This window comes from Vespula vulgaris, chromosome 4, assembly GCF_905475345.1.
Source record: "Vespula vulgaris chromosome 4, iyVesVulg1.1, whole genome shotgun sequence".
In the NCBI taxonomy this organism is placed as follows: Eukaryota; Metazoa; Arthropoda; class Insecta; order Hymenoptera; family Vespidae; genus Vespula; species Vespula vulgaris.
This window is the reverse complement of record NC_066589.1, coordinates 5,640,001-5,665,177: the sequence shown is the minus strand read 5'-3', so window position 1 is coordinate 5,665,177 and position 25,177 is coordinate 5,640,001. Positions and strand designations below refer to the sequence as shown.

The window sequence follows — 25,177 nt, the reverse complement described above, 5'->3', positions numbered from 1 at the left end:
AATGTTTGTAAAGACTTTGTATATGTGTCCTATACATATACACGGCGTCGAAAGTTAATATTACAGACAGGATGCGCCATCTGGAGTATCCTCAGATTATTGCCTCAAAAAGAAACATTACAAATAGACATATACATTATCTCTCTTACTTTCGAAGAAACTTATCGAATTTTATATATTAGAATTGATTCCTCGATTTTCTTGTTATTTCGTTTAGATTTGTAATTAGAAGTTAAAATACACACGAATATATACTTAATTCGTTACGTATCATACGAGTGTAGTAGCTTATAATTTAAATATGGCGTCATTCTTATATATATTTTATTAAGGATAAACATACGATAATAAATAACTCAGTGCGTTTATATCGCTTACATCCCATTCTACATTTTGAAGAGTAATCAGTTGATATGGAAAGAACAACTTTGCCTGAACAATCAGCATCGCAAACGGAGACGGTATTGGAGGGGGATATCACCGATTCTGGATCACAGGTTCGTATTGTTAGCTTATACGTCATTTTACTGATAGTACCGGTTACTTGTTATTCTATAAAGAATCAAAATCGAAAGTTTTTATACTATTAAGAGATCGATTGAATTTTGATTGATAAAGATCTATGTTTGTCGGTAAATTTTTGAATTTTTATATGAGTGCTATTGTTTATATTTACGGCGGTAAATATTACATCTAGTATTGTTTTCCATTATTTTGAATTATACACGTAAATAGAACAAATATGTGCGTACCATTTGGTTCTACTATATTATACTCCACTGTAAAAGCAAGATTTTTACCATTTGTATACAATATCAACAAATTTAAGAATTTCTGTACTATGCCAGAGAACGATAGTTCTCCGTTATCTGGGATTCGGATTTTGGATCTTACGCGTATAGTGGCTGGTCCTTATTGCACTATGATCCTCGGGGATCTTGGAGCAGAAGTTATAAAAATTGAGAAGCCTGGTAGCGGTGATGAAGCACGTAAATGGGGACCACCATTTTTCAATGGAACCCAAGAATCTACTTATTTTGTGAGCGTTAATAGAAATAAGAAGAGTATATGCATAGATTTAAAAAAAGGAAGAAATATTATCTATGAGTTGGCTAAAAAGTCTGACGTACTTGTAGAAAATTATATTCCAGGAAAATTAATGAAAATGGGTTTAGGATATACAGATATAAAAAAGATAGCACCTCATCTTATATATTGTTCCTTAACTGGTTATGGCTCTGCAGGTCCTTATGCTAATAGACCAGGTTATGATGTCATTGCTAGTTCTATAGGTGGTCTTTTACATATCACAGGCTTTAAAGATGGACCTCCATGCAAAGTAGGTGTAGCTATGACTGATATGGCTACAGGTCTTTATGCACATGGTGCTATCATGGCAGCATTGCTTCAAAGATTAAAAACTAAGGAGGGACAGTGGATTCAGTGTAATCTTTTATCTACTCAAATTGCTAGCTTAATAAATATCGGGTCAAATTATTTGAATGCTGGCCAAGAGGCTACAAGGTGGGGTTCTGAACACGAAAGTATTGTGCCTTATGAAGCTTTTCCAACAAAGGATGGATATTTAACAGTTGGTGCAGGAAGTGATTTTCAATTTACTGAGTTAATTCAAAAGATGCAATTAATAGAATTAGGTAATAGTAATAAATTTAAGAATAATGTTAATAGAGTGCAAAATAGAAAAGAATTATTGAATATTCTTAGAAGTGAATTTAAAAAGAAAACAAATAAAGAATGGATGACAATATTTGAAGGATCCACATTTCCATATGGACCTGTTAATACCATAGGACAGGTAAATTTTTTTAGGAAGTTCAGAAGTTACACATCTCAAGAAATATTGGAAAACATTGTAGAAGAAATATATTTATTTTATAATAGGTTTCTATGTGTATTACATTATTTTGTAGGTCTTTGAGGACAATCATGTAAAACACATAGGATTGGTTAAAGAAATGGAACATTCTAATATAGGAAAAATTAGGGTTGTTGGACCACCAGTAACATATAGTTATGCTAATAATACTGTTAGACTTCCACCTCCAATGTTAGGGGAACATACAATTGAAATCTTAAGAGATTTATTAAAATATCCTGATAATGAAATACAAAATTTAATATCCCAGAAAATTATACAATGATCAAATTAAAATATTATCATATTAAATATAAATAATGATTATATATCTATTGTTTTATAGTAATTATATATTTTATTTTATTTACATAATAATTTTACCATAAAACATTGTATTGTATTATATAATAAAACTTATTTGTATCAAACTTTTTTATTATTTTCTTCAATGTTCAATGCATATATTTTTAATAATATTCTTTTTTGATAAACATAATAGATTTATATTTTTTAGGATGTTCCAACTGTACGCTTACGTCTTAGGAAACCACGATCAAACAAAAAAGTTCAGTGGACTCAGGGAACTGTAGACAATGAACATATGAATAAAAAGAAATCAAAATGTATGTTTATTCAAATGAGACTATTATTATCAAAAGTGAATTATATGTAAAGTTTGATACTATTTTTAGGTTGTTGTATTTATAAAAAACCAAAAAATTTTGGTGAAAGTAGTTCTGATGATAGTGATGATGAATGTGAACATTGCCATGGTCATAAAGATGTTCATGAAAAGGCTTTACCAAATAATGCAGAACCATCTCAACATAAAATGAATCCACTATGGTAAATTACTTTATTAAATAGTTTTATGTGAGCAAATATTCAACTAAGCGCACTTTTCCATTTGTTTTAGAATTAATAGAAGCAAGATTAATATAAATATATATATTCTCATTTTTCTCCCAATAACTAACTATTTCCCACTGAGACTAGGGTGTCCATGATCTGTCTTCCACATCAATGTTACGTAGATTCATCTGAGGAAAGTATAAGCACCCCAGGTTAGTTAATTAGCTTTTTTATTTTGTATTACATTATGATATTTAAATGATGCATTTTCATGTATGTGTGTGTGTGTATATATATATATATATATATATTTAAAAAAATATGTAATTTAATGAGCTTAATTTTACAGGCACTGCAAACACCAACCATTATAAATAACATAAATTAAAGTCTTATTATAATGCAAAGTACACAGTATTATGCACAGATGTTATAAAGAAAGCTGCAAATAAAAACTGCGGCATTATGTTGATATTTTATGAAATATGAAATGTTCATTTTATATCTGCTTTTTCAAAGAGAGAGATAATATTGATTTGTGATACATCAGTATGTTACATCTTTCATCATTCAGTTTTTTAGTATTTTATAAAAATTCAAAATTCTTTGAATTCCAAAAGAGAATAGACCATTCAATAACATTTAATCAATTTGAGTTTTTTTAAATATATGTTTTGACAGTGTTCTTATATAACAATTTAATTATTATTCATGTATCTCCAATTATCTTGACTTAGTTACTATAAATACTAGATTCACAATTTTATATTTATTTTAATCAAAATTGATACTAATGGTCTGAAGTTTTATAGAATTTTAATTTTATTTAATAATAAAAAACTAAATTTTTTGATGAATAGTGCATTTAAGAATTTATAGACATGTTATCCAAAATTATATTTTATTGAAAAAATGTTAATAAATTTCGGATCAATATAAAGAAATAAGATTTTTTATATTTATCTTATTACATGATATGATATATGTTGCAGGATGATTATAATAGTAACATTATATTGCTTCTGTTGTTAATCACTCATGATGTTGCACTTAGATATATTTTGATGACAGGTACGTGACATGCTTAAGACTATATTCTTATTATATGTTACATTATATTTTTTAAGCACACTGTATTCTGAAATACATCTTCCTACATTAATCTGAAAGAGTATTGTATATAAGTATATTTTTTATGTCATTTAACAGAAATTCCCGTAATTTTACAATCAAATTTATTGTCTTCAATATAGAATGATAACTCTCTCCTTATTCTTTGTATTTTAATCCTATCATAATGTATGTTCATTTAATGAGAAATAATAGTTATAATATATACATAGAAATTCGCAAATTAAAAAGAAAAATCAAACATGTCACGTATAAAAATAATCAAAGTTTCCTAAATTTTAATAATTATCGCATTTAATAAACTATCAAAAGAGTTTGATATTTGTTATTGTAATATTAAAGAAATTAAATATTTTTGTATGTACGAGTATATATCATATAATACATCAGTAGCTTAGTAGTTAAGTTGCTTTTTAGAAAACTTATAAATATTTTCAAAATAACATTAAAAATCTTTACTTGATAACGAAAAAGTAAATATCACTGATGATATATTTGATGATGTTGTACTTTAACAAACTTTCACAATAGTTATTTATATCATTCTCTATATAGAAATTTGAATATATTTTGAGAAGACACGGACGTGCCAATACATTTATTTATATCCTAATTGAGCAGAAAAAATAACAGCTAATCATGTTGTTTCATTTGGTTATTACACAACAAGGAATAGATGGACAGTAGAAACATAAAAAAGTAATTTAAAGGAAGATATTAACAGGAACACTGAACATATAGTAAAAGTGCTGATTTTGTAGAACTATACAGTTGTATCACACTCAAAATTATACACACACGTACACACACCCATACACACACATATATATAATAATCTCAACTGCATTCATACTATGCGTAAATGTGCTCAATCATGTTTGTGTTAAGGTGAATGTCGCAGGCATAATTGTTATGATCCAGTAGATATACAAGGCTGAGAGATGATTCTTTAATTAGAAGCTTTTAAATAGGAAATTTAATAGTCTTTAGTCAGTCAACATTACAACCGGGTTTATGATAACTGCTCTTTTTTCTTACTTCCATTCCTCGATTAAAAGAATGTTCGTTTAAACCTAAGGATTTTACCATGGCTCGACTGCGCCATATCTTGACTGTATAATCATCGCTAGTTGTAACTAACATCTCGGGATCTTTAGGATTGAAAGCTACAGAATTGACAACATCAGAATGAGGGAATTTGGTTAAACAAACTCCATAATGTCTATCCCAAAGATAGCCATGTTTATCTTCAGCACCACTAAGAAAAAAAAATGTAATATTAAGAATTATATTCAAATACGAATTATTGATTTGAAACAAAAAATTTAAGAACTGTTAAAATCCTATTCACCTTGCCACATATTCGTTGCATACATCCAGGAATATAAAGAAACATTCATTATTTGGAGTATATGCTTTATGTGCCCTTAACATTGTACCAACTTGTTTCAATGTTACTAAATCAATTACGTGAATATCTATTTCTTGAGCTATAGGTGGAGGTTGTAATGGATTAGTAATAACATATCCTCTTGGCCAAGGCCTTGTATTAACATATAAATATCTGCAAAAATATTATTGTTGTATTTATATTTTTTTCACTTATGCAATGCATAAGATTTCATAAAATTAGTCATTTTTGTTACCACATATATAAAAAGTGAAATCAAAAATACCTGTGATCTGGAGAAAGACCCATTCCTATAATATGACCATGTAAATCAATTAAGTGATCTACTTTGTCAAATCTATCAGCCACTGCTTCATAATCCAACCAATTAGTATACAAAGTTCCTGAGTTTTGTCTTTCTCGTTCTCTTTCTCGTTGCGCTAATCTTTCACGAAGTGATGGTCCTGGATCTAATCTTCTTGGAAAGGTAACTAATTTGATCCTTTTAAAACCAACTTGATGAGGTGTATATGTTTTTGATCCAGTTGTAAAAATTAGAAATTTCTCTGGATTATTAGATAATTCATCAGAATCACACTCTTCTGCTGTTGATGATTCTATTAGCAATAAAAATAAGAAAATAATTACTCATAAAATTAGTATATATGTATATATATATATTCTGTAGGATTTTAAGTTCATTATATACCTGCAGATTCGTTCTCTTCATTCCACTGATGATTTTCATTTTCATTTTCATTTTCGTTTTCATTTTCATTTTCATTTTCATTTTCATTTTCGTTTTCATTTTCATTTTCATTTTCATTCTCATTTTCACTATCACTTTCACTATCAGTTTCATGTACTGTTTTTTCTTTTTCAACTTGTCTATATTCCTTATTGTATTGTATGGGACTAGCATATTCAAAACCATCACCAAGTTTTATCCAATTCATAAAACGTCCTTCTATTGTACTGTATCTATTTAAATAATTTTATATTATTTTGTAATGTGATTAACTTTTATGTATCTTCATGGAATTATCAAATATATCAATTATGCAATAAATGGTCTTACTGTAATCTAGATGAGACATGATGAAGTACAACTGGTTCTTCCTGTGGTGAATTATTAGTTGAAGATGTTCCTACGTGATTTTGAACATTATCTTCTTTGATATTTGATGATGAAGGTTGATCTTGTGAACTTTCAGAATCAATTGCAGGAGCTAAGCAATTTGCAATCATAATTGCTCTTATTGAAGAAGCATTTCCATTATAAAACCTATGAGTTATGTATTTCAAAATTTTCTTAATTTTTTAACAATAATTAATATTAATAAAAAAACTACATTATAATTTACATACCTAAACAATTGTGTCATGATGGGCACATGTTCACTTGCTGATTCCTGATTAGCCTTATTTAGCCAAAGTACACTAGTACTAACCAGGTGTGCTAGCCAATGTAAATTTCCACTTAAAAGGTAATGTTCACTATACCAAGTACCAAATATGTCATATGGCTTATTTGCTACTCTACATTGAAGTTGAAAGCCAGCTATAATGAAAGAAATAATAAAAAAATAGATGTATAAGTATAGTAAATTTTTAATGATTGAATCATATAGATTTTTTTCTTTTTTAATACCTTTGTTTAAACTTTTAAACTTACGTGCTACTCTGAAGACAGCTATTTCTCCTGATGTACTATGTGGTGTACCAAAATGTACACCAGAGACAAGAAGCAAAGTATCAGTAGAATTAAACTGTGAAAACTGAGTATATTTCCAACTAAACGTTTTCATGTCATTAAGATATATAATATTAACTGGGTGTTGACTTTTCCATACCTATTAATCATTCGGATTAATATATAGATAATAAAAAAAATATAAAAGTTATTATAATTCTACGAGTATAAATTAATTTTATGAAAGACAAGTAAAATGAACATACAAGAATGTATCCATCTTTTGAACATGTTGCAAACATTTTGCCATTGTGCGAAAAACTAACATGCAATACTTGATGTGAATGATGATTGAGAACTTCAGTTTCTATTAAAGGAGTATGATATGCTAAACGTTTAAATTCTTCAAACCAGGAAGTTTTTCCTAAAACATGTATATTTACAGTTATAAGTGAACTTGTCACAGATGAAATATATTTTCATCACCAGATCTTTTTATCGTGTATGATAATATATGGATAATATGGAATATTATACAAATATATAACACAACTGACCTGGCATAATACCAATATCTGAATCTATTTTATAAGTTTGATAGAATAAATCTCTCCAAAGAAATTCATCTTGCGATACTTTGTTCCATGATCTACATACTTCTCCTGCTGTTACTAGTTCTCTTGGTGTTAGGTATTGAAAAATACTGAGAAGTATAGAATCTGGCATATAATACCAATTCTCATCACCTTCTGATATTTGTGTTGAATCTCCATTTGTATTTGTTTCTTCGTCGAGACTTTCGACGCTATTTGTTCCATTTTCTATAATATTTTCAACCACATCCATTCCTAAATGCGGTTCCTTATTTACTGGAACAGCTGATATCTGTCAGTAGTTGTTGCTCGCACTACTCCACCTATGATGTTAGACAGGGAAATGTAAGTACGTGCGCAGTAACGATTTCTACCGATTGGTCCAAATTTAGGCGGTAAATTTAAGAACTACGAAATTAATTAACATCTACACACATGCGCGTCCGCACACATACGTACACACACATACAAGTAGATAGATCTCAATTTACTTTTATTAAAATAATAATCTCGTAAAAAAGATTTGACTAGAAATTTTTGTTTTATTTAAGTATTTATTACTTAATACGTATTAAATATTACAAAAGGCGAACTTCATAATGATATATATATGAAAACGATATAAATTTAATGCATGTGATTACTATATTTGAATACAGCGTTTAAGTTAAGGCATTGAATTATATAAGCATATACTACTATTTTATAACTAGTTATCCATTTCATTAAGATCATTAAATTTTTTCATATTAAAAAATTAATGTAAAGACAATTTTAAGAAAGATTCCGATTGATTTTGAATTCGGATAGTAGGATCGTTCATTTAAGTAATATCGCTCATGTATTTATTGTATGCTGTAACTGAAAAATATCATATACAAATCAAATCTTAATTTGTAAAATTAATAGCATATAGTTGTTAAACTTTCAATATTAATAAGTACGACAGACTATTTACTGTAGTACACGAAGATTAAAATTCTTTGTTTATTCTTCTTAGTTTTCTTCTCCAATGTAATGATATATTACATTGGTCTTCCCATTCCACGACCTTCAGAATCATTAGAGCTTCTTGGATTTTTTATTGTCTCGTCTACAGACAGAATTAAACAGGCAGCTTCGGTTGCTGCAGTTAAAGCATTAATTTTAACTACTGCAGGTTCCCAAACACAAGCTTCCATATTATCAGCTATGTCTTCAGAATTTATATCAACACCATACCAATACAGGCCTTTATGATGTTTCTGTCGCAACTTATTTAGAATATTTGTTGCATCAAAACCAGCATTGTCACATAATTGCCTACAGTAAAAAAAAAATAAAATAAAATAAAATGATTAGATTTTGTAATAGTTTTTGCAAGTAAAAAATAATTTATATAAAATCTATACCTGGGTATAATTTCAAGAGCTCTTGCCAAAGCACCAATTAGTAACTGTTCTTTCCCTGCAATTGTACGGGAATAATCGCGCAAAGTTTTCGATAGTTCCATTTCGATACTTCCACCACCAGCAACAATGGCATCGTTTTTCACCATACGTCTTACTACCATAATTGCATCGTGAAGTGATCTTTCTGTTTCTTCTAAAAATTGTTCTGCTCCACCACGTAAAATAAATGTACAAGTTTTCGCGTGACGACACTTACGCAGTACATTAAATCTAGAAACAAAAATATTATAACTTTTAGTATCAGAATAGATTTAAAAAAAAAAAAAAAAAAAAAAAAAAAATCATTACCTTTCACCGCCAATTTGCTTTTCTTCAAAGAGGCCACAATCTCCAAGATCTGATTCCTTAATATCATGTATAGTAGTCAAAATACTTCCACCACATGCTTTCATTATCCTTTTTAAATCTTCATCTGGAACTCTACCAGCACAAAACATATCTCGATCAGCGAAATATTGTGTCGCTACATCTCCAATCGGCAATTTAGATAATACTATATTCGCTCCAATTTGCCAAATCTTTTCAAGTTTATCATATAAAATTTTCCATTCTGCATCAACAATTTTTTGATATTCTGCAACATTATCTACACGAACTTCGGCATTATCTCTCTCTGCTTTAAGTTCTAATTCAATGTTTAATAGAGCAATTTTGCAATTAGAATAGTTCTTAGGTTGCATTTCAAATCCAGCATATGAAAAAGTCTTTTTAAATGCAACACCTTCAATTAACTCTGAATCCTCTAAAGCTCCACCAGATACCTATATATTAAATAAATAATTGCAAGTTTTGAATGAGCCAATATGTATTTTGCATGCAGATGTATTATCAGTAAAAACAAATATAATACCTTTTTAAAACCAATCATATTTAAAGGCAATAAATCATCTAACATCATAACAGCTTTGACAACTAGTTCACTAAAATATTTCTTTTGTTGATGAATTAATTTTGAACTCATAGAAGTAGCTGCACATTCTTTCAAGAGGTTTTCTTGATTTTTAAGGTCATCCTTATTCATTTTAATACTTAATGCATTGATTTTCTCAACTGCAAGTTGTAGTGCACGACGCAAAGCTTTAATTATGATACGTGGATGAACACCCTCTTCAATAAATGGTTTCATTTGTTTTAGAAACTCTCCTGCTAATAAAACAACACTGGTTGTACCATCACCAACCTGTGTAAAATAATATATTTTGAATTATTAAATTTTGTTTCTATAATTATTTTCATTTATATGTTGGATATTATTGAAGCAATTTCAAGTAACTACAAGAAATTACTAGTCTATACATCCTCTGTTCAATTTTCTCTAAATAAAGAACAACAGTATTTCATTTTTATACTTTTGCTCTATACCATTATAGAGAGATAATATCATAAAAATTTTGTAATATAACAAAATTTACCTCTGCATCTTGAGACTTCGCAATATCTACCAAGGTTTTAGCAGCAGGATGTACAATTTCTAATAGTTTTAATATAGTAGCACCATCATTAGAAATAGTGCTTTTAGAATTTTGATCTACAATAAGCTTATCCATACCACGAGGACCCAACGTGGTCCTCACAGCATCTACAACCACTTGACATGCATTTATATTTGATATTACTTGTTGTTTTCCTTGAGATGCATCTGTACCTTCTTTCAACAAAATTATTTGAGGTTGCTGGAAATAAAAATTAATTGACATACATGACATTAATAAAAAATATTTTATTAATAACAAAAATAAATAGTACTCTCATATATCTTCCCATCTTTTTAATTTTTGTTCTTTTGCTTTTTTATATAATTTTTTTCAATGGTTCACAAACTATTAAATATTCTTTATCAATTATACACTTTATTATAACATACTATTTAAAACAACTGAATCAAAAATTTATAGGTATTCATTTATTATTTATAAAACATTTAACAAGGGAAAACAAAGTATGAATTTTTATTTAAGTAATTGCGCATGTATATATATTGTCTTTATATCCTGAAAAGATAAATACTTCGTTTACCGGTAATGATAAGTGGGCGTGAGTCAAAATTAATTTCCTTATAAGGTTAGAAGAATATAATCTCTAATAAAATGTCACAAAGTTTTTGTGTAGATATATGTATATGATTTAATAAAAAAATATAAATATACAAATTTTATTAACTTAGAATATAAATAAATAAATTAATTAATTTGAAGGAATAATATGAAATATAATGTATGGCTAGTATAGAAAAGTCAAGAAATATTTGAGTACATTGTTTTACATAAAAAATATATAACTAATGCAAAACAAGTGTATAGTTATATATAATAATATTTTGCATTAAGAAAACCTACCATCTTCCAAAATTCTTGTATGAAAGTTTTTCTTTAAATTCACCCAATGTGCTTTTCAGCAAAAAATCAGAATCTTAAGTTCGGAATAAATTGTCATGAACTATACATTAATAAGGTTTATGAACTTTTGTGGAGGAGTAAAAATTTGTTTGTCTTCATTATCGACAGATTCGTTACCTTCAATTATGTGTAATTAAATATAAAAAATATATAGTATTTAATATATATAATATATTACTGTTATCATTTTTGAAATAAAAAAGAAAAATTGCAAAATATTATACAATAATGTACGTAGAATAATTCACCAATCAGCAACAAGCAATTGCAATAAGGTGCACGCACATGAAAAAGAGAGAGAGAAATAGAACTAACCTTTACTAAAACGTCACTGTATTGCGTTCCCGCCTTTTATATTATGGTACGAATTTATTTTATATTTTACAAGATAAAAATAATTAATTAAATATTAGAATAAAAATGATGTATCATTAAACCTAATTATAATGCATGTGGAAATTAAAAGCTTAATATAATGTATGAAAGATTAAGAATTTTTATATGACAACGCAAAAACGAGACGAAGTAAATGAATTTCTTTGCTATAAAACTTTTTAATTTTGTTAATTTAGTTATAATTAAATTAATCAATAAAAAATATACAACAAGTAAGTAGAAAGAAGTCAAAAAATAATGTTAAACAATTATTAAATATGTATATTAAAAAATAATAGTATTGATGTATTCGTTTTTAGGTTAATAACGCGTTGTTACGATACATACATACAACATATCATATACATAATAGTGATAAAGCAAATAAAGAACAAATTATATATATTTTAATATATTACAAGTTTGTATATGTGTATGTAATATTATATTACTTCCTTTTTTTTTTTTAAATAGATAGGTAAAAGAAATAAGAAAAACATTTAACGATGTTACTCTAAAATTTGGAAATTTCTTATATCCAGAATGAAGATAGGAAACAGAAGATTTTTTTAATAAACACATGCAAATTTAAATCTAGTAAGTGTGGTAAGATAAAATTTCTAAGGATATATATCGTTACGCGATATTACCCGGGATCAAGCTCCACCTACACATTTATTTTTAATCGCTGCTAAGTAGTAAAGCGACACTGCGCGCGCGTATATATGGATATGTACATATATAAATTTACAGATTTTTATTTAATACATCCTTCAGCGTTTCCATTGAAAGTCGTCGGAGAAGAACGTGAGCGTTTCTCATCGATTACGTTGATATCTTTCTGCTTTTTTTTTTTCGTTTCAGTGTATTATTCGCTTCACTATCATTTTATTTCTTTTAACTATTTTATTACGAAAGGAAAAACTATTGTTAAATCGTGTTTTTACGCAAGCTCTTCGTCTATTCCTATCTTCTCCTATTGAATTTATCTTTATATGACCATTTATTACTTCTGACATTTGATCATAATAATTATAAGGTAACAAATATTTTATTACGATGTAACATTGATAACAACAAATAATCCATTGATATATCAGTTATGTAATTAACATAACTAAAAATAATTCGTTCGTTCACGCGGGAAGTATCACTTCTTTGATATTTTTTTGCTATTAATAGAAATAAATAAATAATAATAAATATACAATAAAAATTCGTATGACGGTCTAAACGATAGCAAGCTACACGATAAGAAATATATTACTTTTTTTTTTAACTTTTAATTAACAATTTGAACGTGTCTGTTTGATTAATTGTCCAAAACCTATGATAGTGAACTAAATCGGTTCCCTTCCTGAATCTGACTGTATGTAATACGTGACCTTTGAGTCAGTGCGAATGCGCAAAATTTTATCCCCACTTATCATTCACGAGCCAATGGTAAATCGATATATTCGAAATTTTCACGCGAAAGCTCTACTGAACTATTCTTGTCGGCAGTAGGCTACGGAACTCGCGACGTGCGGTTGTGTAAATAGTGAGTACTCTAACTCTGCAAGGTGGACCTTTTTTTCATTCGTTTATCGCTTGTTTATTATTATAATTAAAATCATATTTATATACATATTATCATATTAAATTATATATCATATAATTTCATCTCGTTTATTATACTTCATTATTTTGTAGAATGAACAACTGTACGAATTTTTGATCATTTTTGTAATCATTTATGTTAAAATCGATTATTAGTGTATATATATATTATTTTTTTATTTAATATTATTATGTAGAATAAACACGACATCGATATTTCATGTTAAGTTATATTTGATCTATTAAATATAATAATTATATATTATTTTATAGTAAGGAAATATTTTTAAATTGATTAAAATTGATTGATTAGAATTGATTAAAACGTAGTTATCAGATAACATTTTGATATTGAAAAAAATCTGGTAGCGAGGACATCGCTATAGGCAAGTCTCGTTTGAAGTAGGTCAAGTACAGTGTTTCTTTTTAAAAATATATGTCATGTGGAAAAAAGACTTTAAAGTCGTTGATGTTTTAATATTAGAATTTATATTTATAAAAAAAAAAAAAAAAAAAAAAAAAAAAAAAAGGGAAAAGAACCGAAAATATAATACAAAATGGGTGCCGGTTTTTCCATAAATAGTGGACCTTGTGTAAATTTTTTTTTTAAACGAGCATTAAATATAAATGTGAGACGAGCATTTAAAATTAACCTTTTAGCTTTTTAATGAATAATTTATTATGTATCATGAAACAAATGACGATATGAAAATGAATAAATCAGTTTTCATATCTTTTCTATCGATAGAGAGAAAATCCTCTCGTTCAAAATGATTTATCAATTAAATAAGAACGTAAACTTGTAGGTCGAGAAAGGATTAAATAAATGCACTAAGAATATTTGCAAAATACAAATACAAAAAACAGGAAGCTTATCGAAATTAAGTTTGACAGAGTATATTTCGTTAAAAAATATGAAGACGATATGGGTGATTGGTGGTCCTGGTTGTGGAAAGGGAACGCAATGCGATCTTATAATCAAAAAATATGGATTTTTACATTTGAGTAGTGGTGATCTTTTGCGAGATGAAGTAAAAAGCGGTAGTTCGAGAGGAGCTTCGCTTCAAGAATTAATGACCAAGGGCTTGTTAGTACCAACGGTAAAAGATATTCGATATTTATGTTCAATGACAAATTTCTAGAAAGGATCCGATTTACAATGAAAATATCATAGAGAGAACGATCTGTTTTTTCAGTAGGACATCGTGTTGGATCTTATAAAGGAAAAGATGGAAAAAGCACGTATCGAAGGTACTACGAAAACAGGTTTCCTTATCGATGGATATCCTCGTGAATTGGAACAAGGGATTCTTTTTCAAAAAAATGTAAGATATTAATTTTTTTCCTTTGTTTAAATTGATATAATTTGAAATGATCGTTAAATAGGTTTGTTCAGTTGATCTCATCCTATTTTTTGATGTATCTAACGAGACAATGAGCAAAAGGCTTCTTGGCCGTGCTGCAGTGTCTCAAAGAGCTGACGATAACGTTGAGACCATCAAGAAAAGAATCGAGACGTTTAATGAAAAGAATGGCAAAATTGTAGAATATTACAAGGACAAAATTGTCAGGGTATGATTTAATTTTCGTTAACATTTTATATGCATGAAGAATATTTTTGACGTACGTCGCGTGTTATTTCTAACGATTTCACAAAGTACACTTGACACCACTAGAAGTCATACGTAATATATTTAAAGTTGTATTTAACAAAATTGCTTTTACGCCTCGGAAATTATTCTGACTCCAAAAATCGCACGGATTAAGTAAGAACGGAATATTTCGTCGTGCGCATGTAAAGTGTTAATAATTTTGTTAATAATAATCGAATAATAATTAATATATAATTAAATTATTTTATATCTGATTTGATCAAATGTTTCCAGATTAACGCCGAAAGAAGCGTCGAGGAAATATTCAATGAAGTTTGTACAGTGCTCGATCGTTTGTTGGCTTAATGTTTTGGCAAAGCACGCAACCCTGTGAGCTTTTCTCAAGCATAGCCTAATTGACTATCGCATCCAAAAGAGATTTCAATTTTTAGATAGAGATGTTAAGCAATATACGAAGTGTGTGATAATACCGTTTACATTGTACTAACTAAGATCCTATCCTAAAAAGAAAAATTACTCTGAATAAGTACGGCAAATTTTTATTTCATTTTTTCTGGTAAAAATTTCCGAATACATTCGGTATTTTTACTTTAGGCAATGAATCCTATGCAACTTTCTTATACGTTGTGTTTATGAAATATAAACAAAATATGAATCTCTCAGACTTTACTCCCTAAGATTGAGATTTTCGAAATTGATTTTACGTCTACCACTGCGAGAGCGAATAACGGAATATCCATGCCTACAATTATTACAATAGGAAAGAGTTAATATTATGATTTCATTTAACGATACAACAATATACTTGAGCAATATTATACTATTACAGCTTTTCATATATCGATCGATACTATGAATGTGTAATAAATTGTATATTGGAATTATTCCCGAAGTCTACTTTATTTTATTGATTATCGATTAGATGAATGATTCATCTATTATCTAATCCTTTGGTCAGTATGTAGCGTACATGCATTTATATGTACGTTGTTACTACTACAAGTACGATCTTTCAGTAATTTTAATTTCAATTGTGTTGCATTATTAGTGTATCAACTCTATCCGGATATTCGTGTGACATCTATTTCCTTTTTTGATCACATGAAATTTAATATTATCTACATGATATTACATTGTGATATTATCAGACATTCTTTTTAAATTCTTGCAGAGTTATAATTTATTAACATAAATATGAATTATTTCATTATGTTTTCTGTCTTATTAATAACAAATTTTTTGTTGGATTCGAGTCATTGTGATCGTTGTTGTGCTATTAATCTTCGAAAATTACCATCGTATAAATTAAATCGTATCGGAGCACGTTCGGATGAAACGATTATTTCAAGAAAAATAGTTCATAATTTGTACGAGTGCAAAAAATTTGCCGCATCGAGGAAAGCATTGGCGTTCAACTTCGGCCTAAACATTAATTTAAATGGTGAGTGAATAAAAAAAAAAAAAAAATAGTATTATATATAAAACATTTTTTTTAATCACTTCGTTTTAGTAAAAAGTATTTTTCCTTTTTTAATTAATAAAGGAAGTACCATTAGAAATCATTTGAGAAATGAAGCTTCAAAGAGAAATCTGTGTCAGGCTTTACAGTGTCCAGAAATATATAACTCTTCGTCACTGATAAGGGACAAGAATTATCGATATTACAGCATGTATCCTAATTACATCAATTCTGGTAATTAACACGAAACTAAATAAAAATTAATTTATTTCTTATAACGAAAAAGAAAAATGAATAAAAATTGATATTTTTTAGGGGGAGGTACAATAGTTTGCGTACCCGAAGCAGGATTATTTATATTATCGGATAACAATTTAAATTATACTCAAGCTCAAATGTTTTGCCAGAAATTGAACGGATCACTTGCGCATGTGATAAGCGAAGAGCGTATGAATGGCTTGGCTAAGTATCTTTCGCATAAAATTCCAAGATACGTTGGTCTGAGTAACAATGATGACGAAAAAATTTGGAAAAATTCGTTCGGTTGTAATTTATTTATTTTTTATATATTATTATTTTATGAGATTCTAAGGTAACATAAATGATATTAACCCTTAACGGTCAAATTCCTACAAAATGAAAAAATATTGACTACATTTAGAAAACAAAGGGGCCTTTCATTTTTTACAGCATAACTGTGTAACCGTGATGAACATTATGTGTGGTCTTTCGATCGTTAAGGGTTCAATTACAAAAGATTAATTTTGGTTTCATTAATACTACAGGTGAACCTTTGTTGTGTTTCGAATACCGTGCATGGGGCACAAGAGAACCTTCTAATTCAAGAGGATGCGTCGCTATTCTTACATCTTCATCTAATTCACACGTTACACCTTTTTGGAGAGTTATACCTTGTTACGTTTCGTTACCTTATATATGTGAGATTTTTCCATTATATTAATAAATAAAAAATATAATATTATAACTTAATAATATATATATATATATATATATATATATATATATATATATATTCATATGGGTAATATTTGTATCAGGGTAAATAAAAGTCGAATCTACTTATGTACAGATATTTAATCTGGAACTACAAGAATCTTTAGTGTTATGTTTAGAGAACTAGAATATTTACAAATATGAATTAAAACAACATAACTCTGTACGTGCGCACAATTGACAGGAAACAAGAAGAAAAATATAACTCTCACTCATTGTTGCTTACGTGTATGAATGCGTGTTCGTGTGTGTGTGTATACACCCGCACTCACACACACTCACGCACACACATTTTTAATTTAATAATTTTAAAAATGCTCTTTCTGATATTTCAATTCTATATTCATTAAACTTATAGTCTTAAAACTATTACTTACATCTACACACATTGTCTTTAACAAGCTATAACGTAACATTTATACTGGATCTTAAGTTACATTGTTACTGAAACAATGCTTTCAATAGGACTTTAAAAAACATGTTAATAATAAAACATGTATGATAAATGTCTCGTGATGACATTCGATGTAAAGCAACAATAAGAAACGAACTATTAAAAAAATATATATGTACGTATATGCATATATTATATATATATATTATACTTATATATTATTATATAATATATAACATATTTCTTTTATATATATATATATATATATATATATATATATATATATATATATTATGAGCTTATTATTTTATATATAGCTCTGGATGAAGATTAAAATATATATGTGAATTTTGTAACTACAATAAATCTCCATTTATCTCCATTGTCTAATTCATATTACATTTTAATTCTGAATTCTGTTTAAAACATGCAATCCAGTTGCACATTTCTATTCAAACTAAATTCTTCTTATCATGTAATATTTCAATATTACGATTTCAATACTAAGTCAATCTTAGAAGAATAAATATATGTTACTAATCATAATATTGTCCTAATCATCAAATTATTATATAGATCGGACGCTTTTGATAAATGAAGTTCTACTGTATTTATATAGAGCAGTCAAATGAAAGTTCATTTATATTATTTTATAGAGAGTTAGTATGAGATAAAATTAATATTAATATGAGAAAAAAAAATTATGTTGAATATTTTATACAATGAATACAAAATCTGATAGGCCTTTCACTTGACTGTATTCTCTTTTATTATATTATTAATGTTTAATAAAATTTCTGTTCTTTCAACATATAATTAAATTACATTAGTATAATCTGTTTATTTTTTTTTGTTTTGTTATTTCGTGTAAAATATTTATAATTATCATAAAACAAACAAAATAGATAAAATAATACATACTATATATATGTAAACTTAAAATATTAATATTTATGTGCAAAAATAAGTTTAAAAGTATCTAGTAAAAGTATATCATACAGAAATAATCAAAGCTTTGTTATAAAGATTGTACAAAGATTTATATAAACAGGATTTTTTAGTTATTTGTTAAAGTGCTTTATATAAATAATTCATTAACTCGCGAAAAGTATTGGTCCATTCTTATGTAAAAGTTATTTTCATAATATTATAGGCAAGTATAAACTAATGCATTTCAAAATCGAGCATTTTCATGCTATCTACGAATGAATTATACAATATTTTGTGCCAAATAAGATTATTTAAAAATGAAATATATCAGTAAGAAATGCAATTAGACAAACAAAATTTTATATTTATATATTTTATATATATATACATACATACATACATACATACATATATATATGTATATATATACTCAGAAAAAAGACGATTATGGCACGTAATAACTTCATTACATTATTTTAGGATGATGAAATGAATGGACCATATAGTTTATTATACACAAGTACAACAGTAGTTTATCCATTAGAGTAATGATAAGTGTTTAAAGTTCGTGCATAAATTATTCTGTAGAAAGCAAAAGCATGCTGAAAATTGATCTGCTAATTTTCAATTATTCAACTTTGCAATATATTTGATTCAAAGAAATAAATTTTTATTAAATATTCATGCAGAAAATATAATAGATAGCGCTAAAAAATATAAGAAGATCTTTTTCAATTTTGCTTAAAACTATTATTGTCCTGTGATAAATCTACGAGAATAAGCAAAAATGACGAAGCTGTTAGCAGAAATAATGATCTTAGAGGAATGAAAATTTTTTGTATAAAGCTATATGAAAAAACGACTTGACTTGATTATTATGCAGTGAAATATAAAAGTATAAAACGATTTGTTTATGGTGCAATATACACATATTTTGTTGTTTTCTAATAAATGGTGTGTTTTAAAGTGTTAGATATTTTTTATAAGCATGGTCAGCATTATATGCTTGTTAAGAAGACTTAGTAAAAATATTAATCACTATTGTACACTTATATAGTTAGCACAAAGTAGGATGATAAAGTACTAGTACTATATCTTTTCCAAATAGGATTCATTTCAATAACAATTGTCTTGCTGGGTTTATGGCTTTCTGATTCCGTTTACAATATAATTCAAATTATTTTTTTCTATAGGTTTTTCTTAAAGTTTTCTCATTAAATCTATTTTACTTGACAAAACTGTATATCTGCAATAAGTTATTGATATGTTCCTACAATATATTTTACAGAGGCAATATATTTTTATGCCATTTCTAATATGCGATACAGAGTGTGTAATCATAGTGATTAAATATGCATTAAAATAGATTACAATAAAGAGAAGCTTATAAGCTTATCATTGAAAAAATTTTGTTTGCACACGTGTTATATTTTTACCATGTTTCATTCATTAATGAAAAGCAATAAGCTTACACATTGCATTATTATAATTCGGGACGGATCGCATCGAAAAAAATACATCGTATTCCAAGTGCGTTCCAAATTTTTTACAACCCTATAATAATGCATGTGTAATTAGATGAACACATTTTTTTTTCTTTTTAACTAGAATGATATCTCCCCATTTAGTATATATTTTATTTATTGCTTAAATAAGGAATGTGTTTATATAAGTATAAGTATTCTATATATCTTCGTTTAGAAATATATAAACTTTTTGGAATGCTTTAAAAACTTTCATGCAGTATTAGGCAATATTATGTAGAATGAAGCAAAGTTTAAATATAATATTAATGTGAACAGGATGAGTAGCCCTAAACCCGAAAGACTTTAATATTACCAAAAGTAATTTTTTTAATATACAGGTATGAGCAATTATTTGCTGCTTATAAATAAATTTTGATCATTATATAAATTAACTGTGTGCGCATTAAGTGTAAAAGAAAGTTTATGCGTCACAATATTTATATTTCATATATAATGTATATTTTACATTAACAGTCACATTTATGATCACGAATATTGATTTTATGTATTCTGATATTTGCAGTATATAATTCAGAAAAATTTGATTTATCAGACTAGAATTTTTACACTAAATTTTTAATAAGAAATTCAGAAATTGCGTGTTGTGCATCTTATGTATTCACACATAAATAAAATATACTCGAAAATTTTCTTAATGCGGAAATGTACAATGCTAGTTTGCTTTGCCTGAATCAATAGTTAGATTTTAACAAATATTTATATAAAAAATTAAATATCGTATCTAATTCGTGTTCATGCTATACATTTACTTAAAATCTTGCTCTTTTAAGAAAATAAAAAATTTGTCAAATGTTCAACGTTTTCATAATAATGCCAAACATAGCTTCTTATTTGTTTCACTATAAGTGTTTTTTTATATGTTTCAATCCATGTCTGTGTGATAGATTCTTTTTCTCATTGTTTACTACCTCATTCATATGTGTATACTACAAATTTGTGATATATTTGTATACCACTTACTTTATTAGCACCATTTGAAAAGCAATACTTAAAAAATGACACATTCAATTTTTGGACTTAATTTATCGACAAACTAGTCGCAACTTGTATTTATAAATATGAGTTTCCAAATAAGTGTTTTGTATTTCAATGAATGGAGGCACCTCACAAATGCAGTGAACAGAGTAGGGTGTATTGGCACTCTCGAATGAATAAACTTACTACGGATTATTATCGTTATATGAATATATGCGAGGCATCTATTAGATGGGCAAAAATCACATTGTATTCAATTAAACTGATTTAAGTACTTAAGCTTTTCTTTCTCAATAGATAAAACTTTGATTGCTATAATGAGACAATTTTTGGTATTTTTTTATAACAATAAAAGTTTTTGTCTGTGAAAATATGTCACTAATATATAAAACATCACAATTGACGAAAAAGTATCGAAATAATAAAAAGAAAAAAAAAAAAATCTGGCGGATATCGTGAGATCACATAAAATATCAAGATCATGCAAAGAAAAAACAGAGAATATTTATGGTTAAAAAAATCTTAGATGGAATGTTGCGTTTATGGCCAGAATAGGCAAATACTGTTACTGCATTGGTGGAGCAAACAAAAAAAATGACACCACCAAAATCAATAAATATATAACAACCATGATAATAGTACTAGTAATAATTATGCTATTAGTAGTATTAGTACTTCGTTATTTGCAACATGATGACAAACAACAAAGTTATAAAAATACGTTTCAGGAAATACGCATCGATTTTCACATATTAAAATGTTTTAAACTTTGTTATTAATTGAGGCATTTGCCATAAGTGGTACAAGCTGTTCGGAGAGTTGTTGTACAGTTTGCTGCAATAGTGCCTGTTTTTCTTCCAGCATGGCAACCTTTATACGGATAAGTCAATATTGATAAAATAGTGGATTTAAAAAATCCAAAGTTTAAGAAGATGTAGTTGTTGATATGAAAAAATATTTTTAAGAAAAAATTATTTTTAATAATTGTATATAATGATATATTTACCCTTTCTAGCAGTTGACTATAAAGATGATATGGAACAAAGGACAAAGTCCCAGATACATTTACAGTCCCATGATCTATTGTATCTGACTTTTTTTCTTTTTCTTTTTGTTTATCTTCACAATCTGTTTCTTGTTTGCCAACAGTATCGACAGTGTTAGATGATACCATTAACCTGTTACATTACAAAATGTTTTCATATAAGTTTCAGATGAAGAAAACTTAAAAATAATAATAAATAGATATTGTATTTTATAAATATACCGTGAAAAAGTTCTTTCTTTCTTAACTTCCGGTTTGTCGACACGATCGACCGATCCGACTTTTCTCCTTTCCAATTGATTCATTTTTAATTCTTCTACCTACATAAATAAACAATATCAAGAATATAACGTAACAAAGAAATTTTTTTTTAATATAAAATTAAATTTATAATTATACCCAAGGTGCCTTTTTTCTTGTTTTTGCTGAAAGTTTTTCACTGTCATCTTCCCTTAATGATTCTAATGTTTCTTCAGTGTTACCATTTGATAAATTATCTTCCTAAAATACAGATAAAATAAATAATGTTCAATGAAAGAAAACTTACTGGAAGGGTAAATATTGAATATAAATATGTGTTAAATACCGTAATGGCGTTTATCGTTGTATTAAGTAAGCCTGCTGTTGTGGTAGTTCCAGTAGCATGATGTCGTAAATGTTGAGAAGAAGGTAAACGACGACGGGGTGCTTTTGCACGCGAAGCTGTTAAGTGCGAAAGTGGTGCCCCTTCACCTCTTTCTACTCCATCCAATTCTTCTCCTAGTGCTACGCTTGGATTTCCATTGCCATTATTACTTCCAGTATCACTCACAAAATGTTTCAAATTAGAAATGAGCGAATGGTTGCCCATTGTTTTCTTTTCTCCATTTCCTCCCCCACTACTTGCTCCTCCTCCTCCAACACTAGACAAAGGTGATGTTGATGAGACAGAAGATGATGATGTCGATATCATCTTTTTAGTTGTTTCCATGGTATTAAAATGATCTGAAAGATAAGCACAATCATTGATTTAATATATCAGCTATGTAATGTATTTTTTAGAAAGCTTCATACTTAATATGTATAAAATGAAAGGATATACCTGTATGTATATTTTTTGGATCTAAACTTTTTCTAGCATGTGCTTTTTCACTTTTCTTTAGTTGATGAGCATGCTTTGTAACAGATTTAGTTACTTGACTCGTTTCGTGCCACTGTTCTTGTTCTTGATGATCATTTTTTGCCCCAATAACTTCAACAAAATTATCAGGAAATAGGCCAATTTGTCCTCTCAATTCTCCTTTCCACCAACCCTTTAATAACAATAATAAAGTGTTACTTTATTCTTTCCTTCTTCCATTAGATATGTTTTACATTAATTAAATTTTTTTAGTAAGAACTTACTTTATCTGGTGCATCTCTAGAAAGTAATGCAATTATTTCACCTTCTACCAAAGTTAATTCATCTTCATTAGCTGCCTCGTATGCATAGAGAACTCTACAATATTCTTTCTTATCTTTCTTGTGTTTATCTTCTTCTTCATAACTTAAATGAACAAAATTCGAAGGGAAGACACCAACTCTCCCTCTAAGTCTACCTTTCCACCATCCTTCTTCTACTTCACCCAAGAATTCTATAGAATCTTGAGGTACAAGAGTTAATTCATCTTCATTACAAGGTTCGTAACTGTATAGAACTTTACACCACCTCCTTCCAGATCCTCCATTACGTAAAGTAACTTCTTCAGGTTTTGTACTACTAACGGTTTCAGTTGTGCTCGCACCACTTGTTGGAGATGGATCCAACACCTACCAAGATAAACGATTATTATATCGTATAGTTACAGCTTCTAACAATAAAATAAAATAACAGATTATAAAAGTATAATATATACCTTAACAAAATTATCAGGAAACATGCCTCGCTTATCTCTTAAAGTACCTTCCCACCAACCACCCAACATCACTTTAATTTCTTTTATTATGTCTCCTTTTCTCAGAGTTAATTCATCAGGTTCCCTAGCTAAATAATTATATTCTACAATCGCCTCCATCTTTCTTTTAAAGTTTATAGTTCATGAATATATTATGTCTTACAATCTTATATCTGAAAGGAAGAGAATTGATCTAAATACCTACTAGAAAAAAATGTATTGAATGTTTTTTTCTCATACAAATGAAAGTTAATAGAAACATAAAAAATTTCTAATTTTAAATCATCCTTTTCAATCTTTAAAACGTTCATTTTAATTTTAATCGATTTTTTTCCGAAATATTTGAATCATTCTCAAACATAAAATAGTAAAGAAATCTATAAGAGAATAACAATGCTGTTGAAACGAATAAACACGCGTGACAAAAGGTAGCATACGTATAATTAGGACGAGACGCCTGTCTGAGGTAATCATTCATCTATCGAGCATTCTACAGTCTTCACAGTAACGAGCAAACTTACGAGCATCATCGTAAGATAATGTTTAGAAAACGAGATATTAGGATCGAAAAATTTAGGCGTATCCCAAACTCGATTGACAGCCCGACGAATCTGTCATAGTAGCCATCTTGGACTTGGAGACTCGGGGTCAACTTCAAGATGCAATCTGGGTAAATCGCGCGTGCCAACTTCATTGGCGGTGATCGAAGAACGCGCCAAATCGTAATCTGTGCCGGTTCGTTGGCCGCATCTTAAAAGTCTCTTGTATGAAAACTTGTTGAATAAGTTCGATAGATATAAAGCGTTCATTTTTGTGCTATGTTATCGCCACGTGATTAAGAAAGGTAAAGTAAACTATTGTCTCTTCCTATTCACAAGAATGTTTTTTTCTCTTTGAACTTGAATATACTTACCTTCCGACTATTGTA

At 28.0% G+C, this 25,177-nt stretch overlaps 7 protein-coding genes across 15 annotated transcripts in view; 4 read left to right on the top strand and 3 right to left on the bottom strand.

Moving 5' to 3' along the window:
- The first annotated feature begins 348 nt into the window (after nt 1–348).
- On the top strand, nt 349–3,900 carry LOC127063127 (uncharacterized). The gene is made up of 5 exons (XM_050992500.1): nt 349–497; nt 2,394–2,502; nt 2,572–2,725; nt 2,876–2,943; nt 3,081–3,900. Exons 1-5 carry the CDS (start codon nt 414–416, stop codon nt 3,107–3,109), a joined length of 444 nt encoding a protein of 147 aa, XP_050848457.1. The 5' UTR covers nt 349–413; the 3' UTR covers nt 3,110–3,900.
- Nucleotides 639–2,307, top strand: LOC127063109 (succinate--hydroxymethylglutarate CoA-transferase). Its single transcript, XM_050992463.1, has 2 exons — nt 639–1,816; nt 1,932–2,307. Exons 1-2 carry the CDS (start codon nt 743–745, stop codon nt 2,160–2,162), a joined length of 1,305 nt encoding a protein of 434 aa, XP_050848420.1. The 5' UTR covers nt 639–742; the 3' UTR covers nt 2,163–2,307.
- On the bottom strand, nt 2,719–7,864 carry LOC127063102 (F-box/WD repeat-containing protein 5). Of its 3 annotated transcripts, none has more exons than XM_050992447.1 (10): nt 7,503–7,864; nt 7,212–7,369; nt 6,928–7,105; nt 6,621–6,813; nt 6,331–6,537; nt 5,962–6,233; nt 5,539–5,869; nt 5,214–5,426; nt 4,901–5,120; nt 2,719–2,919 (listed from the first exon to the last, which is right to left on the bottom strand). In XM_050992447.1, the coding sequence occupies exons 1-10, from the start codon at nt 7,789–7,791 to the stop codon at nt 2,872–2,874; spliced, it is 2,109 nt and encodes a 702-aa protein (XP_050848404.1). In that variant the 5' UTR covers nt 7,792–7,864; the 3' UTR covers nt 2,719–2,871. The 3 variants fall into 3 exon arrangements, with proteins under 3 accessions (XP_050848404.1, XP_050848405.1, XP_050848403.1); XM_050992448.1 differs by having other exon boundaries at nt 4,949–5,120; XM_050992446.1 differs by lacking the exon at nt 2,719–2,919 and having other exon boundaries at nt 3,616–5,120; nt 7,503–7,863.
- A 296-nt stretch (nt 7,865–8,160) lies between these two features.
- On the bottom strand, nt 8,161–11,489 carry LOC127063107 (T-complex protein 1 subunit eta). The gene is made up of 6 exons (XM_050992460.1): nt 11,326–11,489; nt 10,402–10,662; nt 9,840–10,169; nt 9,278–9,750; nt 8,930–9,199; nt 8,161–8,840 (listed from the first exon to the last, which is right to left on the bottom strand). The coding sequence occupies exons 1-6, from the start codon at nt 11,326–11,328 to the stop codon at nt 8,564–8,566; spliced, it is 1,614 nt and encodes a 537-aa protein (XP_050848417.1). The 5' UTR covers nt 11,329–11,489; the 3' UTR covers nt 8,161–8,563.
- A 1,048-nt stretch (nt 11,490–12,537) lies between these two features.
- LOC127063125 (adenylate kinase isoenzyme 1) lies at nt 12,538–15,858 on the top strand. 3 transcript variants are annotated; one of them, XM_050992496.1, is made up of 5 exons: nt 12,538–12,799; nt 14,166–14,459; nt 14,559–14,684; nt 14,746–14,931; nt 15,246–15,858. In XM_050992496.1, the coding sequence occupies exons 2-5, from the start codon at nt 14,274–14,276 to the stop codon at nt 15,315–15,317; spliced, it is 570 nt and encodes a 189-aa protein (XP_050848453.1). In that variant the 5' UTR covers nt 12,538–12,799; nt 14,166–14,273; the 3' UTR covers nt 15,318–15,858. The 3 variants fall into 3 exon arrangements, with proteins under 3 accessions (XP_050848453.1, XP_050848455.1, XP_050848454.1); XM_050992498.1 differs by lacking the exon at nt 12,538–12,799 and adding an exon at nt 12,898–13,322; XM_050992497.1 differs by lacking the exon at nt 12,538–12,799 and adding an exon at nt 12,899–13,300.
- Nucleotides 15,859–15,996: 138 nt separating this feature from the next.
- LOC127063122 (C-type lectin domain family 4 member E) lies at nt 15,997–18,407 on the top strand. The gene is made up of 4 exons (XM_050992492.1): nt 15,997–16,413; nt 16,516–16,665; nt 16,747–16,974; nt 17,217–18,407. Exons 1-4 carry the CDS (start codon nt 16,167–16,169, stop codon nt 17,390–17,392), a joined length of 801 nt encoding a protein of 266 aa, XP_050848449.1. The 5' UTR covers nt 15,997–16,166; the 3' UTR covers nt 17,393–18,407.
- A 3,406-nt stretch (nt 18,408–21,813) lies between these two features.
- LOC127063106 (SH3 domain-containing kinase-binding protein 1-like) overlaps nt 21,814–25,177 on the bottom strand; it is a 3,425-nt gene continuing 61 nt past the window's right edge. Inside the window, exons 1-9 of one of the 5 annotated variants that reach the window (XM_050992459.1) lie at nt 25,163–25,177; nt 24,211–24,422; nt 23,720–24,124; nt 23,418–23,628; nt 22,923–23,320; nt 22,736–22,837; nt 22,559–22,656; nt 22,298–22,469; nt 21,814–22,161 (exon numbers count right to left, since the gene is read on the bottom strand). The exon at nt 25,163–25,177 is cut by the window's right edge and continues 61 nt beyond it. In XM_050992459.1, the coding sequence (XP_050848416.1) occupies nt 22,054–22,161; nt 22,298–22,469; nt 22,559–22,656; nt 22,736–22,837; nt 22,923–23,320; nt 23,418–23,628; nt 23,720–24,124; nt 24,211–24,369 (1,653 nt within the window). In that variant the 5' untranslated portion in view covers nt 24,370–24,422; nt 25,163–25,177 and the 3' untranslated portion in view covers nt 21,814–22,053. Of the gene's footprint in view, nt 22,162–22,297; nt 22,470–22,558; nt 22,657–22,735; nt 22,838–22,922; nt 23,321–23,417; nt 23,629–23,719; nt 24,125–24,210; nt 24,907–25,162 lie in introns of those variants that run through there. The other 4 variants (XM_050992458.1, XM_050992456.1, XM_050992454.1 and 1 more) reach the window with 4 other exon arrangements.

What these genes read in the sequence shown, in the direction of transcription:
- LOC127063127 (XM_050992500.1), top strand. Translation starts at nt 414, where the DNA reads ATGGAAAGAACAACTTTGCCTGAACAATCAGCATCGCAAACGGAGACG. An exon ending in GAATAAAAAGAAATCAAAAT is followed by an intron (nt 2,503 to 2,571) that starts GTATGTTTATTC and finishes TACTATTTTTAG; the next exon opens with GTTGTTGTATTTATAAAAAA. An exon ending in CATAAAATGAATCCACTATG is followed by an intron (nt 2,726 to 2,875) that starts GTAAATTACTTT and finishes CACTGAGACTAG; the next exon opens with GGTGTCCATGATCTGTCTTC.
- LOC127063109 (XM_050992463.1), top strand. Translation starts at nt 743, where the DNA reads ATGTGCGTACCATTTGGTTCTACTATATTATACTCCACTGTAAAAGCA. An exon ending in CTGTTAATACCATAGGACAG is followed by an intron (nt 1,817 to 1,931) that starts GTAAATTTTTTT and finishes ATTATTTTGTAG; the next exon opens with GTCTTTGAGGACAATCATGT.
- LOC127063102 (XM_050992447.1), bottom strand. Translation starts at nt 7,791, where the DNA reads ATGGATGTGGTTGAAAATATTATAGAAAATGGAACAAATAGCGTCGAA. An exon ending in CAAAAGATGGATACATTCTT is followed by an intron (nt 7,106 to 7,211) that starts GTATGTTCATTT and finishes AATGATTAATAG; the next exon opens with GTATGGAAAAGTCAACACCC. An exon ending in TGAAGAGAACGAATCTGCAG is followed by an intron (nt 5,870 to 5,961) that starts GTATATAATGAA and finishes TATTGCTAATAG; the next exon opens with AATCATCAACAGCAGAAGAG.
- LOC127063107 (XM_050992460.1), bottom strand. An exon ending in ATATGATTGGTTTTAAAAAG is followed by an intron (nt 9,751 to 9,839) that starts GTATTATATTTG and finishes TTTAATATATAG; the next exon opens with GTATCTGGTGGAGCTTTAGA. An exon ending in GCTCTTGAAATTATACCCAG is followed by an intron (nt 8,841 to 8,929) that starts GTATAGATTTTA and finishes TTTTTACTGTAG; the next exon opens with GCAATTATGTGACAATGCTG.
- LOC127063125 (XM_050992496.1), top strand. Translation starts at nt 14,274, where the DNA reads ATGAAGACGATATGGGTGATTGGTGGTCCTGGTTGTGGAAAGGGAACG. An exon ending in AGGGCTTGTTAGTACCAACG is followed by an intron (nt 14,460 to 14,558) that starts GTAAAAGATATT and finishes TTTTTTCAGTAG; the next exon opens with GACATCGTGTTGGATCTTAT. An exon ending in GGATTCTTTTTCAAAAAAAT is followed by an intron (nt 14,685 to 14,745) that starts GTAAGATATTAA and finishes ATCGTTAAATAG; the next exon opens with GTTTGTTCAGTTGATCTCAT.
- LOC127063122 (XM_050992492.1), top strand. Translation starts at nt 16,167, where the DNA reads ATGAATTATTTCATTATGTTTTCTGTCTTATTAATAACAAATTTTTTG. An exon ending in CCTAAACATTAATTTAAATG is followed by an intron (nt 16,414 to 16,515) that starts GTGAGTGAATAA and finishes TAATTAATAAAG; the next exon opens with GAAGTACCATTAGAAATCAT. An exon ending in AATTTGGAAAAATTCGTTCG is followed by an intron (nt 16,975 to 17,216) that starts GTTGTAATTTAT and finishes TTAATACTACAG; the next exon opens with GTGAACCTTTGTTGTGTTTC.